The sequence below is a fragment of the Maylandia zebra genome, linkage group LG13 (assembly GCF_041146795.1).
Source record: "Maylandia zebra isolate NMK-2024a linkage group LG13, Mzebra_GT3a, whole genome shotgun sequence".
NCBI classification, from domain to species: Eukaryota; Metazoa; Chordata; class Actinopteri; order Cichliformes; family Cichlidae; genus Maylandia; species Maylandia zebra.
In genome coordinates, this window is record NC_135179.1 from 20,619,331 (window position 1) to 20,633,502 (window position 14,172).

The 14,172-nt window shown below is 38.3% G+C and overlaps 1 protein-coding gene and 1 long non-coding RNA gene across 6 annotated transcripts in view; one reads left to right on the forward strand and one right to left on the reverse strand.

Moving 5' to 3' along the window:
* Nucleotides 1-7,227, forward strand: part of LOC143421806 (uncharacterized) — a 48,429-nt gene extending 41,202 nt beyond the window's left edge. Inside the window, exon 4 of the long non-coding RNA XR_013101385.1 lies at nucleotides 7,039-7,227. This is a non-coding gene — a long non-coding RNA (uncharacterized LOC143421806). The remainder of the gene's footprint in view (nucleotides 1-7,038) is intronic.
* The window catches only part of eys (eyes shut homolog), a 177,394-nt gene that overhangs the window by 105,005 nt on the left and 58,217 nt on the right, over nucleotides 1-14,172 (reverse strand). For all 5 annotated transcript variants that reach the window (XM_076891743.1, XM_076891744.1, XM_076891742.1 and 2 more), the window contains 4 exons: nucleotides 13,923-14,044; nucleotides 12,794-13,053; nucleotides 1,217-1,313; nucleotides 716-823 (listed from right to left, as the gene is read on the reverse strand). In XM_076891743.1, the coding sequence (XP_076747858.1) occupies nucleotides 716-823; nucleotides 1,217-1,313; nucleotides 12,794-13,053; nucleotides 13,923-14,044 (587 nt within the window). The remainder of the gene's footprint in view (nucleotides 1-715; nucleotides 824-1,216; nucleotides 1,314-12,793; nucleotides 13,054-13,922; nucleotides 14,045-14,172) is intronic.

A 14,172-nucleotide genomic window follows, 5' to 3' on the forward strand; every position in this document is an offset into this window, starting at 1 on the left:
AATTGGTAGTTATTGTCACGTGGCGCATTTGTTTGAAAGCCTCTTCTGCTCTTGGACTGATTTATTAGAACAATTAACCCTTTCCTCGTTGCAGTCTCGCAGCTCTGCATAGTCTGATTCTTTATCACAGTATAGATGAACTTCCATGGCTTGCTGGGTCAGGGAGATGGATTCAGAGGTGTGTGGCGGGCAGTGAGGTTAAAAAACACCTGATGTGAACTCCCAGGACTATGCAATCAGAAGAGTGCTCTGAGCAGGGCCAGGTCACATGGGAATGAAATCATGACGGAAGACAAACTGGAGACAAACCATTTAGGACTCAAATTGGCCCTGGGACTTCTCAACCCATCTGTCCGACTAAGCCTGGAAGCCCCGGGGCTCCCATTAAGCACAGCAGAGAAAAGCACCGGTGGAGTAAAGCCCAATCTAGATACATGATGTGGTCCTGCTGAGTTTGCTCTTCGTCTTTAGAATAGCAGCTTATGTGTGTCAAGGATGACAAGCTCGTTGTATAAACTGCAATACTCTAAGGAGGGCTGCCAAAACCTTATAGTACTACTTTTTTTTCTTTGGAGAATGGTTATTGATCATTCAACTTTCAAAACAAAATCAAGCAATTAATTCTGCCTGGCCTTCATACGCAAGAAATTTAAACACGCTATGAAAAAAGGTTATGATGCAAGTAAAAGGGGGGAAAAATTGCATATATGCTTACTTGTTCACAAGATCTTGACATGTGCCAGCATTCTTGCAAGGGCTAGAGGCACACTCATTGATATCTTCCTCACAGAGAAGGCCAGAAAATCCCACCTTACAAACACAGCTGGAAAAGAAAAATCATTACTATTGATACTTTGTCTCTGATGGAAAATAGAAGATGTTTCTTACAAGCACGTGCACAGAGTGAGAAAATCTATAGGAATTTATTGATATTGATCACATTTAGTTTGATTGCTCACACTCTACAGCGACAAAGACTGGTTTAACTAAATTAAAGAACATGCACAGTAGCATATGATAAAAACAGTAACGACAAACATGTTTTGTTTCATCTAACTACAACCATAATAATACTATCTGTTAAATAAATTTCAAGCTAAGAAGAAGCATATTGTTCTGAAACCCATAAAAAAAAAAAAGATTTCATCACTAAAACTCCTGACATTTTCTCACCCACTAAGAAATGAAAAGCTGGTTTGCGGATAACACTTTTTACCTGTAACTGTTGACCCGGTCCACACAGTCACCCTGGTTTTGGCATGGGTTTGAACTGCACTCATTGGTGTCAATTTCACACCAACTTCCTTCAAATCCTGAAAGATAGATGAGATGGTCATGGATCAGCAAACCCCACTACATCCTGAAAACGTCAGGACCGATGATAACAAAGGCCCCTGTGAATGCCATTTTAATGGAACTAGTAAGCCCTGTAGCATATCTCATCTTCCAGCTCTCAGCACTCACTGTTTCCCCTTTGAGAGTGTGTAAGTCTAATAATACTTTAGTGCCACAGACAGATTGGTCTGAGGGTTAGTGGTTTGGGGTTTGGGAGGTGTGTGCCTGTGTGTGCCACCGTGCATATGTCTCTGTGTCTGTCTGTGTGGGAGAAAGCGAGCGAGTGGGGGGACATCTTGTTAAGTTAGGGTAAGAGGGAGAGGCTAAGCCCAAGAGCTCTTTTGCCCTTGTTCATTAGGGGGTTGAGGGCCAGCATGGCTAAGCAGATCAGCATGGATGTTTTGTTGTACATTTGAAGGCAGCCTAGGAGCCTGTAGTGTTCTGCCTGCCAGAGGTATTCCTCTAGTGCTTGGCCTGGGTCTGGTCCATTAGATTGTTTTCTGCTGAACGAATTAACATTCGCTCCATGCATGACTGGGTTTCATTAAGTAAAAAAATTGACAAATTAAAAAAGATCACAAATTAACCAAATGCTCAAAAGTATGGAAACAATTAATGGACATGATCTGACTTTCATTAGCAGTGAAATTTAATCACCTATAAACATCAGAAGTACATCTAATGCTTAGACGTACAGTATAAGCATCCATCCATCCATCCATCCATGGCTTATCTGAGTCAAGCCTGTGGAAGCAGTAGAGCTACCCAAGCCCCCATATCCCCTGCCAACACTTCCAGCTGTTCAGGAGGAATACCAAGCCACTCTCTACAGTGTATCCGGGGACTGCATGGGAATCTTCCCAGTTGGGCATCCTTGAAAGAGCTCCTCATCATATCTCTAATACTAAACTCAGACACCCTTCATAGGAAGCCTAGTTTTATACTTTTGGCCATTGTTTCAACTTAGTTTTCCCTTCACCATAACAGACCAGTGCAGCATCCAAATTACTACAGATGCTGCACAAATATGCCATTGTAGCTGCACAGAGTAATTATACAATTTCCTGTGCAATGCTGCTATCAAGCTACTTTAAAATTCTGGGCTCAGACTCCCAACAACGACTACTGTGTTTCCCCTGCAGAGCACCATCTGCCGAGCATAATTAAATGTAATGCAAGCATAGCAAAGGGTTAATATAACTAACCCATAATGAGTGTGTGAGTGCCCTTATTGTTTTCTTGTCTCATTATGTTACTCCCACTGCTTCAAGATAGAATTACATATTTTTGAACTGTAATGGGTTTTGCACATAGTAAATTTTATGCCCAGAGAAGTACATCTGTTCACAACGATGAGGTTCCTGAGAATTGTTTAAGACAGGAGAGCATGTGTTTTAATCTGGCATGTTTAAAAAATGTGAGACTCGAGCCATACAGGAAGAAATCATTCAAAGTATTGAATATGACATTTTGGCTATTTTTGGAATTCACGGAAACAGTCTAGCAGGGTCATACAGGGTCTTCAGTCCTCTGTGTAATATCAGGAGGTAACTGTATACTGCCTTTTTCTCTTTCGTCTTCACTTCAAGATATACAGATGCAGGAGTTGTGATTATTTGTAGTCTCCAATGTGTTTAAAATTAGAAAAAAAAATACACTATGAATAATGAATTTTCTAAAGAAAAACGGAATGCAGGGTAAGTGACACAACTCTGTGCATCTTGGGATGTATGAATGAAGAGGAATCCATGAAGAGGAAACCAGAGACAGCACAGAGCATCTGGTGAATTATGGGACAGCACAAGTTTCCCATGCTGGTCTGTCAGTCAAAGCGATGGTGAAGCACCTTGGGGACTATTTCGAATGTCACTGCAATGTAATGCATCTTCTGCTACTAAGCAGTGACTTGAGGCTTCTCTTTGACAGAGTACAGAGCGGGATACCCAAGGCGCGTGGCTCACGTAGTCATTCCATCATCTGGCAAGAGCTACAGTATGTGATCACGGCTGCTGCCAGTAAATGTCTCGGAGGAGAAGAAATTGCGGGTGATCCCGAGTGGATAGCCAACTAACTTTGATTGACATTTCAATTGAAATATGAGGAATGTCTCCATTTTGAGAGAGCGAGCTTAGTTTGGACTGCTACATTGGTGACTGTTGTCTTCTGTCAGTCTGATGTAACGTTTCTTAGAAGGGGCTCATTTAAAAATTTTATAACCCAGCGTTTCTGCAGTACAGATTACGATCTCTGTCTGCAGCGGCGTCTGTGTGCCGTCATGCATCAAAATGTTAGATGTCACTGGTGGCTTAATCCAAGAGCAGGATTGTCATGTTGAAACTAGGATTGCGAGTTTTGTGCCTGGCCTCACGAGTTTTAGTTAACCTACTGCACTTTTTAATTTGCCAGTCAGTGGCTGGATTTTAGATTTATGACACAAGATCAGAGCGAGATTTACAGTATCCAAACTCATAAAGGCCCTAAAAATGCAATGTGCTAGAGCTTAACCAAAATTGTGAAAATAAGTGTGAAATAATCGCAACTATAGAGAACATTACAAAAAACAGACTAACTAACTAAGACAAACTAAGCTATTTTCAGCTGTCATTAAAATAAATAATTAAAAGATTATATATAAAATATCGCTTTACTGTGTTTTATGATCAATATCACAATTCTTGCTTTTTGCTTCTCAGCAGGAAGTGAGAAGCATTTTGCATTGTGTTGTACTACAGAATGGCTGTATCATGATAATACAATGGGTGATAAATTGCACTACTCTTGTATTGTAAAGCAATTGTATTGTAAACCAAACCATCCCCGCACCACTGATGGAACACTGTTGGACATCTTGGATTCTTTTCAAGTCTCTGTCACATTATTTTAGTTATATTTATTTAAAATGCAGCAACACGAATAGAAATAAAAACAGAAAAGAGTACGCTTGAAGGTCCTTTACATGCAAGGACCAAAAACTGGGTTACTTGAAGAAGTGGGTTAAGAATAGAAATCCTTTGCATGCAGCCAATTTACCCCACTGCTACACACCTGGACCACCTCTTCGACACAGCTAATGCAGGAACAAAATGATTAAACACTGAGTTTATTTAAAATTTGTTTACTGTACAGCTGCTGCAGACCTGCTGCTATTTCATACTTTTAGTATAAATGAAACTACTTCTTCACAACTGATGTCTGGCCCTGTGTACACTCTTGATGTTATGGTTTGTTTGTTTCTCTAGCTTTAGTCATATTATTTATTTTAATGATTAATCTACAAATTAAAGCCGTTAACTTTGGTTTATATGTTTATATGTAGTAAGTTTTGGCTGTCATAAAACGACAAACTGCTTGTTTTATGGTCTGTCAAAGATTTGGCCCTCTGTGGTGTGAGAGGGCTGAAAGCACTACAAATGCCACTGAGAATCAACACTCTTCACCATGATGACTACAGCTTTCTGCTTGGCATTTATGTTTGCTGATTCATATGTTTGGGCCTGAAGCCTATCACCTTGTCTTTCATACAACACAGAAGGTTTAAGATGCAAAATGTGAGCAAACACCATGCTGGCCTACAAATCAGACAGTTGTGTTTTGCATTTGCTTTTTGACTTAATCCTTAGTTTTAAATCTTTAAATCTGGACAGTTTATTAGTTATATTTGCTTATACCGGTCTGGACCCCCTTTTGCCTTCAGAGCAGCCTTAATTATTTTTTGGGATAGACTGAACTCAGGTACTGAGATGTGAAGACAATGGAGGTGAACTTGCGGTCATGTTGAAGAAAACAGTTTGAGATGATTTTAGCTTTGTGACACATTTTCCTGTTAGAGGAAGCCGCAATGTTGATGGTGAACAGATCAAAACACTGACAGAATCCATGGATGGCAGGCTTTTGAGTGTCCTTGCAAAGAAAGGTGGCTATATTGGTCGCTGATTTGTTTTTGAATGTCAGAAATGTATATTTGTGAATGTGGAGATGTTATATTGGTGTCACTGGTAAAAATAAATAATTGAAATGGGTATATATTTGTTTTTTGTTAAGTTGCCTAATAATTATGCACAGTTAGTCACCTGCACACACAGATATCCCCCTAAAATAGCTAAAACTAAAAACAAACTAAAAACTACTTCCAAAAACATTCAGCTTTGATATTAATGAGTTTTTTGGGTTCATTGAGAACATGGTTGTTGTTCAATAATAAAATTATTCCTCAAAAATACAACTTGCCTAATAATTCTGCACTCCCTGTACATTAGTAAACATCATTGTTGCAGATGAGCAATTCTGTTACCTCCCTCTCTCTTTTTAATGATAACTATGTAAATAGCCACAAAGCTAAATAGCTTAATAAATAGCTAGCTACATTTATAGCTAGCTTGCGCGATATAGTGCTAGCTAGCTAGTTAGATATCTGTCTGCCCAAGTTCTACGGGTAATTCATCTTTTTTGTTTGCTTGTTTAGTTTTTTTAAGGTGGAAATGTTGGGTATTAGCTTAGTCCTTAAGCTTAAAAATTGTATTTCCACACATATTATCAATCAAAAGTTACAGTTATTGATTATGCCTAAACATGCTGTATAATTTTCACAGAGAAATGAGGATTGCATGCCAATATAAAACAATTCTGACTATTCCGACTTGGTATGAATGCAGATGCACTCATCTAGGTCACCTTAGGCTGTAACACTGTGCTTACAGCAGTCAGTGTCATGAGCTAAAGAGAAACTTTGGTACAGCAGTGTATTGCAGTTCCCATGACAGAAATACAAAAAAAGAAAATGTTCTCATTTTTACATCTTTTCACTCTATGAGAAGACATTTTTTAACATTAGGAAACATATTCCCATAGAAGACACCAGGTCTACTGTTAAATTTCTTTTGCCTTAGTCACAAGATGTGTTGGTTTGTAACACAATAAGAAACGTATTTATTTTTGAAAAATCAGGGTCAACTATTGTCTGTAGAGCAAACTATAAAATTGAAAATCACTGATACCAACAACAGCTACCCATATATACTACACCACAAGTAACCTGCGACATGTCTATATCATATCACTGCCAATCATTTCAGGCTGCATGGTTGTTCCAGACAAGGCAGACTTTATGTAGCTCATGCCTTTCTCTGCTTAGAGCAAGCAAATCAACGGTTCATGCTTCAGCGACCTTGTACTGCATGTATTTTATGGTGTATATATTGTATTATATGTCCCATGCCCTATTTTTGTTAAGAGATTACACGTGTCTTCTTATTTTTGTGATTTTCTTCCATGTTGTTTAGCAAAACACACAAACAATGGTGCTCTTCTTTCTGCTGTCAGGCTGTTGCCATCTTGTTTTAAATGCACGTATAATTGAATACCTATGCATACCTGTAGTACAAAAACAAAGTGTGTCTAATATCCACATCAGTGCTAAGCAACTGTCATTATGATGTATACACTTTGCTCAATGATATCTCACAGCTTCTAAAAGTAAACCTATGGAGTATTTTTTTAAAAAAAACCAGAACATTCAATCAGATCTGTAGTAGCTTCCACATATTTATTCAGAGACTATTTGGGCATTTTACATGCTGTTAGGCATTCAGGGGTTAAACACCAATCTGGTTAAATCAAATAATGATGAAGAATTTTCATGAAGGGAAATCCTCTCACACTACTATGTGATCACTGATGCTTTTTTCCTGCCTTTTCCCCCCGCAGCTGTTGTTTGATCTGGAAACAGCTTTCAAAACTACAGTGGAAGAAGAGAACCACCTTTGCCCTCAGCAATGGAATATCACTAGTGTGGTGAGACCTTTGCCAACTGAAGGGGCACGCTCTCATACTGAGGTCGAACACCGGCTACATTTTAATATTTTCCCACTTCTTTGTGTGCCTTCACTGTGAGAATATTAGACCAGACAATAGTTTCCCAAATGGAGCTGTGATTTACATGACATGAACTCTGATTAAAATACAATATGGCCACTGACTGCCTCTCTGTCGTGGTCCATTATTCTGTGAGAAAGATTTATTTGGAACACCTTTAATCTCAGTAATTGTGCTATGAGAAGCGAATGGCTACTGTGCAGGCTCATAGTCACATTACATTGGTTTTGTTAAAATAAGCTGGGCAGTGATGAATCGTAACATATATAAGCTTTTTTTGGTTTCTGTACAGTATGCAAGTGTCTTATATGCTTGCATATAAGACACTTGTATGCAAGCATACAAGTGTCTTATATGACACTTGTATTTATATGCTCTAAATGCATATAAATGCATTTAGAGCATTTATATGCTCTAAATGCTAAAGGGTATGTCAGCCAAGTCATTTACTTAGACGAGATTTCCAATCCTGGTTTGACACTTTATTCATTTTTATAAATGAACTAATACAAACTAGAGCAGATAATGTGGATTGCATGAGGTAATTATTATAAAAAAAGCTCATCATAAAGATGGTAATCATAATAATCTAGAACAGCACACTATAAAGGGCAAAATATACTAAGTTGACTGAACCTACAGTATCTGTATTTCTAATTCCTTATACTAAGATAATGAAAAGTCTCATTGATCTTGCTATACATCTGCCAGGGCATCTGGTTTATTAACTGACACATGTCCGCTATAAGTCATATAGTCTGCCCCCTCTATAAAAAAGAATAATCACCTAAAATGAATCTACTGAGGCCAGACTTTTTCCAACACATTTTGGCAACACATATTTTCCACACATCTTTTTCAGTATCATATTAGCTATGTGTCAGTTCTCTTGTTGGCATAGCTCCACAGTAGCTCATTAACCAACTGTTTGGTAGGACACAATCTCAATCTTGTGGAAGGTGAAGGCTAGTGTAGCATGCCATGCAAATAAAGGGGTTTGTTCTCCATCTGGCCAGGAACACCTCTGGGTATATTCTGAACCATGGAGACCAAATGGTTTTTCCATGTGAAGAGACCACACAATGCTTTTGAATTAATTCCCTGTACTGCAAAAATTAAAAAAGAAAAAGAAAAAGTCTCCACTTCATATAATGGACTAGAGGCAAAGTGATTGTCCTCATATCACACAGCTCACGTTTAACACTTAAAAATGCCAACTTGTCACCCAAAAACCAATAAAAAGCTCATAATGAATATAGGCACTTTAACTAACAAGTCTAAAGCGTTAAGTGCTGCAGTGGCATAGTGTGATATCCATTGAAAATGCCATCCTAAAGAACCTACGAATGAAACTAGAATTACAATCTATTAATCTAATCCATAGAATATTATCATTTTAAATAATTGACAATTATAAATATTTCACATCCAGAATAATAATCAGTAATTCTGATGTAATTATCAAAAGGTTAGAATGTTTTGACATGTTTTGTCTTGAAGTCTCGAAGGAATCCTATAATCAGTTTTACAAAATCCATGAGAACTACATAAAGTAACTATGTGAGAATTATTTACAATCTCAGTGATTAAAAAAAATAAAGAAAAAAAGGTAACTCAAAATTAAACTCCACTGACACAAATCTCAAAGAAAAATGACTAAAGCTGAAGTTTTATTAATTAAGCTGTAGTTTCTATTAATTAAATTCAAAGGGGAAAAAAAGCATAAATATAGCCTTTCCGCTCTTCAGATAGTTTAAGTGGATGGAGCCCTGACTAAACGGCAGAGGCAGAGAATGTGCAGGAAAGGTCCAAGATAAGATTAAAGTTTACACATGTGAACTTGTCTTTGCTCAAGGAATTCAGCAAACCGAGCAAGGACAGCACAGACTATAGATTGTGTGCGAGACTCTGATGCGACTCTACCTTGTACCGCAGTCTTGGCTGAGTGATGCCATGTGTTGTTTGTTTCATTTGTTGCAGTTGTCGGCCAGTAACCCTCACCTCAACCTTCTACCCTAACTCTCCCATTTTCAGGTTGCTCTTCTATCAGGTTTGGCACTCCCTGCTGAGGCTCCTCATTAAGAGGAAAGTGGAACATCTGTGCTGGTCAGGCAAGATGACTTAGGCCTCCTGGCCAGAGCCTCAGCGGAGTGTCTCTGCTAGTAAGAACAAAAACTTCCTACAGGAGCCCTCTACAATCAAAAGAGGATAACTGCTTCACCTGTGTTTTTTTAAGACGAGACTTTCAGCTTGCTCTGGTTTTATTTTGGCCCCCAGCTTCTCACAGTACACCTTTGTAGACAGAACTCATTTCCATTGTGGCTGTGTTTTACAAATCCCTTTAATGCCGCTCCCAGTAGAAACCGCCTAATTGCTGCCTTTTAGATCCTGCTAAGCTGATGAACACTAAACTTGCCATATCAACCTTTTTGTTAGATGCGTAGAGTCTAGTGAAGTTTCTTGAGAAAGCTAAGACCACACAGCCAACTTTGTAATCTCTTCAGTAAAGCAAGTTTGGTATAATGACCACTAAAGTTAAAGCACTTAGCTTTTATAAAAGACCCCTGTCAGCAGCCATCAGATACTGTCACAGGGCTGGCTATGAAAGGTTTGACAGCCGCCATCTATTATCGCAGCATTAGCAGTGCCTCAAAGGCATCATCACAATGAATACCAGTGCTTCTTCAGTTGCACTCATGCAATTCTGGTGAAATGGAAAGAATAGAACACCTGTTATTCCAACCATGGATTATGCATTACAACCTAACAGCTGAAATTAGCGACTTTTGTTGTGTTAGACGCAGCAGTTTATTACAGAACAAAACCAGATATGAGCAAAGAAGGTTAAAGTAAACAAGATTAGCAGAATGGATGTAGCAGCAAAGTGCTTTTTTTTTTTGCATGTTTGTATTCTTTTCACCATGCAGGAGATGGTATTTAAGATATTATTAAGTTTCCCTACATTGCATTTCAATTTTTTAACACAAGACTACATAAACTGTTTATCTGATTGTTGTTTTTAGCAAAGATTCTTATATTCACCTGCATGTGTTTGCTAATACAAAGTTAGAATTAATTAAAAATATGTATTTAATCTTAGTTAACTGTATCTCAGTAACTAACCTTATTAACAACACAAGCCTTCATGTTTATCCTGAGGCTTGTTTTACCATGGTGCAACTTCCTTAACAGCTAACCATGCCTTTATATAAGAGCACATGCTCTCTTTACTTGAATGTGGATCATTGGTCTCGCTTGATCTTTGCAAAAACCACTGAATGAAGCTGCCATGTTTCTATTTACATATTTAAGACTCGGTATCTAAAAGCAAATAAGAGGCTCTAAATTTTAATTTTTAACTCAATTTTCTTCTTATAAACACTTACTGATGCTACACTGAACACAGTTACAGTATTTGCAAGCATTTAGTGTCATTTAAAAGCATAAAAATCATTCTCCTTAATTCAGTTACCTTGACAGTATTTGCTGTATTGTGTAAAAGCTTTTGTCTATGCACTGGGATGTGCTTAATGTACTAAATCTTAGATGCATATGCAGACAAATTTTATTTTCAATTAGTCTGAAGAATAGTGTTAGACCTACACAATTTCCTTGACAAATAACCTACAGTGAATACTAAATAACAATTTTTTAAGACGGCTGCACTGGGATCAAGCCATGGGCTCCTTTATGTTTATTGAGTAGTAGCTATGGAGGATGGATTTAAGGTGAATAATAATGGAGAGTAGGTGAGTCACGGTTGTGTGAAGTGAAAACGACCAAACCCACGCAAAGCTCTTGGTGTAATGTATGCAGCGCCTAATTTCCTATTCCTCTCAAAGGAAGCTTTCTGAAACTAACCCAGCCGCTCTATTTATATCTGGCAACATCTTTTCATCTCTTTGCTGATGGAGCCATTAGGTACAACATAACCCTATACCGTCTTAACCTCCACAGTGAAAGCCTATGTTAAAATGATATTTCATTTACAATTTACAAGCTAACAAGATTTTACTGATAAACATCGTAATAGATCATTTTAACGAAGAAAGCGATCATTGCCAGTGCTCTATTCCAATATGTTGCTTGTGAAACAAAAACCTGACTGATCTCATGAACTGAAAATAAAACAGATTTTCCTGCGTTTCATTTACATCTGAGTGGATGTGCATGCCCGAGTTATTTATGCCTGCGAGGGCATGTGAATGAGCGAGAAGGAGCCAGTACTAAATGAGGTCAATGCTTTATTTTCTTTTAATATAATTTACAGTCTGACTCCTCAGTCACCCACAATTCTTTCATCCTGTGTCTGTTAGCTGCAAATTTGAACGGGCGTTAGTTTGCAATTTGCTTGTAAATGGGAATATTGAGAATATGTACACGTTGAAGAAAAAACATCTAATTTTGCATTATCAGTAACGAGTAATTTCTAAGACATTTGGATGCATGCGTGAATTCAAGACGTTCAGAATTAGCATCTGTCTTTAGCCAAGCATCTACTGTTCCTGCTGCTACAATTAGTAGGGATGCACCAATTTATCGCCCAATCATAGGCAATGGTAGAAAGTCCAGAAACATAATGACGATGACAGTGAATAATGATTAAATAACTTTACAGATATACTCTTAAATTGCACAAAAGATGTAATTTATCCCTGACAATTTCCCAATTTGTGATTGTGTATTGATTAGAGTTCAAAACAAACAAACAAAAAAGAATAAAAGATTGTGATGTAGAATATGTATTATGCATATAAAACAGACCAAAGTGGTTCACTGATTTCATTAAAATGTCCAAATTTTTTTTAGGTGCTCATGAACTTGCATTAGACTAACTGGGTCTTGCTAAAAGATTATGTGTCTTGTATACAGTAATGTTTTTATAAATAATAATCATATTAAAGAGTGGTAGTACCTGCTGATTCCCCATGTGTCTGTAGGGTCTTTACCTTAGAATATAGTATGCATTATGATGACTCAGCTGGCACTGATACACAGATTTACTGCTAAATAAGTATTCAGTTTAATTTAGTATTAATGCAATGAGGAGAAAAGCAAGCAAAAGACACCAATGTCTGGGTTTGTTGACCATTTCTTATGCAAAAATTAAAGTGGAGCATGAAAAACTCTAGAAATGCAAATTGTACCTCTGACTAACTTTCATTATGTCTAACACTCCTTTTAACCCATATAATAGCGAAAACCCGCCATATTTCACTTATATTCTTCTCCATATTACAGCAAAAAGTATGTCTCTTATTTTAAATCACCTGTGGATGTTTTCTTTATGGCACATTTTTTAGGTATCAGGAGCACATTTTACCATTTTATTCATGCACACAAAGACATTAAACCTTTCTTTTACAGCAACTTTGAGGAAAAGCACATTTCAGAGGGAGGATAAAACGACGATTTTCAAATGGATAGTGTTACTTTCTTTCTATTCCAATGAAATTATGCTGTTTGTAATTTTTAAATCCCTCAAGTTTTAAACAATTCTGTTGAACAAAATTCTACGATTATGCTGGGAAATAAGTCGAAAATAAAAACACCACGAGTACGAGGCTGCGGCGCCGAGTTCACTCACCAGCTGGGCATCTGCAGGAAGCTGTTCCATTGGAGCGTGTCAGGCAGGTGGAGTTGTGTAGGCAGGGATTGTGGAGGGGGTCACACGGGTCATAAGGCTGGTTGCACAAGGGGCCACTGAAGAAGGGGGGACAGGTGCAGGAGAACTCCCCAGGTATGTCTGACTCCTGACACCGAGCTCCATTTAGACAAGGGCCAGAATCGCACTCATTCACATCCTCTGTACAGTCCACACCTGTCCAGCCTCGTGAGCACAAACACCTTACATACACCAGAGAGATGTTACACAGTAGAGGTTATTTTGCCATAAATCTAAATGAATCATAAATGAATAAACACTTTTTAAAATGTTCTAAAGGCTATGGCAGTCATACTCTTTGGGACAATTATGCTAAAAATGCATTCAGCAGATGTTCTGGGAGTTGCTGCAGACAAACTCCTGAATAGCTTGCTTTTTTTTTTTTTTAATGATAATTTAAATTACCCACAAAACACACTCTTCTACACAAAACCTCAGTGTTACAGTGCACGCGTTCTCCACACTGATCTCCTGGATCTCTGTTAGAGAAAGTACGAATTTTAGTGTTTAACTGCACTACTGGCAGCTTTTAATTCTGGACAGCTGAATGCAGGACACAAGAGGTTAGAGTGCTGAGTGGGAATTTAATGGAAATGTATGCGTTCTAGACAGAAAGAGAGACAGATGGAGACAGAGAAACCGAGAGCCAACCACAGTGTATGTAAATCTCAAGTATCTGCTCTTAAGGCAGGTGAATACTCCACTTGGTGGCAGTGAGTACCCGGGCACTACAACCACTCCACCTTGCATTTCTTTCCATCCCCCAACTTTTCTACCTGAAGCATTTTTATGTCTCCCCAGTGAGAGCGGGCATTAGCCGAAGCAGATACACCAGCTTTTTCCTCCAATGAGTCACAGATCCCCTGAAACCTTTTCATGCTGTGAGCCATTGATTGACTCATTTGTTTTACCTGCCATCTGCAATTCATTATCTCCGGTGCCAGTGGAAGGACATATTGCTATCTCTGAACGGCTTCTTTTTTCCCCGCATTTCTTAAGTGACTGATGCACCTCGCGAGGACGCTGCCCTCGAGCCAGCTCGCACACCTACTTGTAGCTGTTGAGAAGGTCTGTGCAGGTGGCGTTGTTTTTGCAGGGTTGTGATAAACATTCATCAATTTCTTGTTGGCAGTACTCCCCCTCCCAGCCAGAACGACACACACACTCATAACTCTGCGATACAAGAAAAAGGGAAACAATATTAGATTAACACTGGAAAGTAGTCACATTTCACATCTGCACTATGTAGAGTTAGTATTTTAGGTGGTTAGAATCGAATATTTAGGAGAGCAGTAGGCACA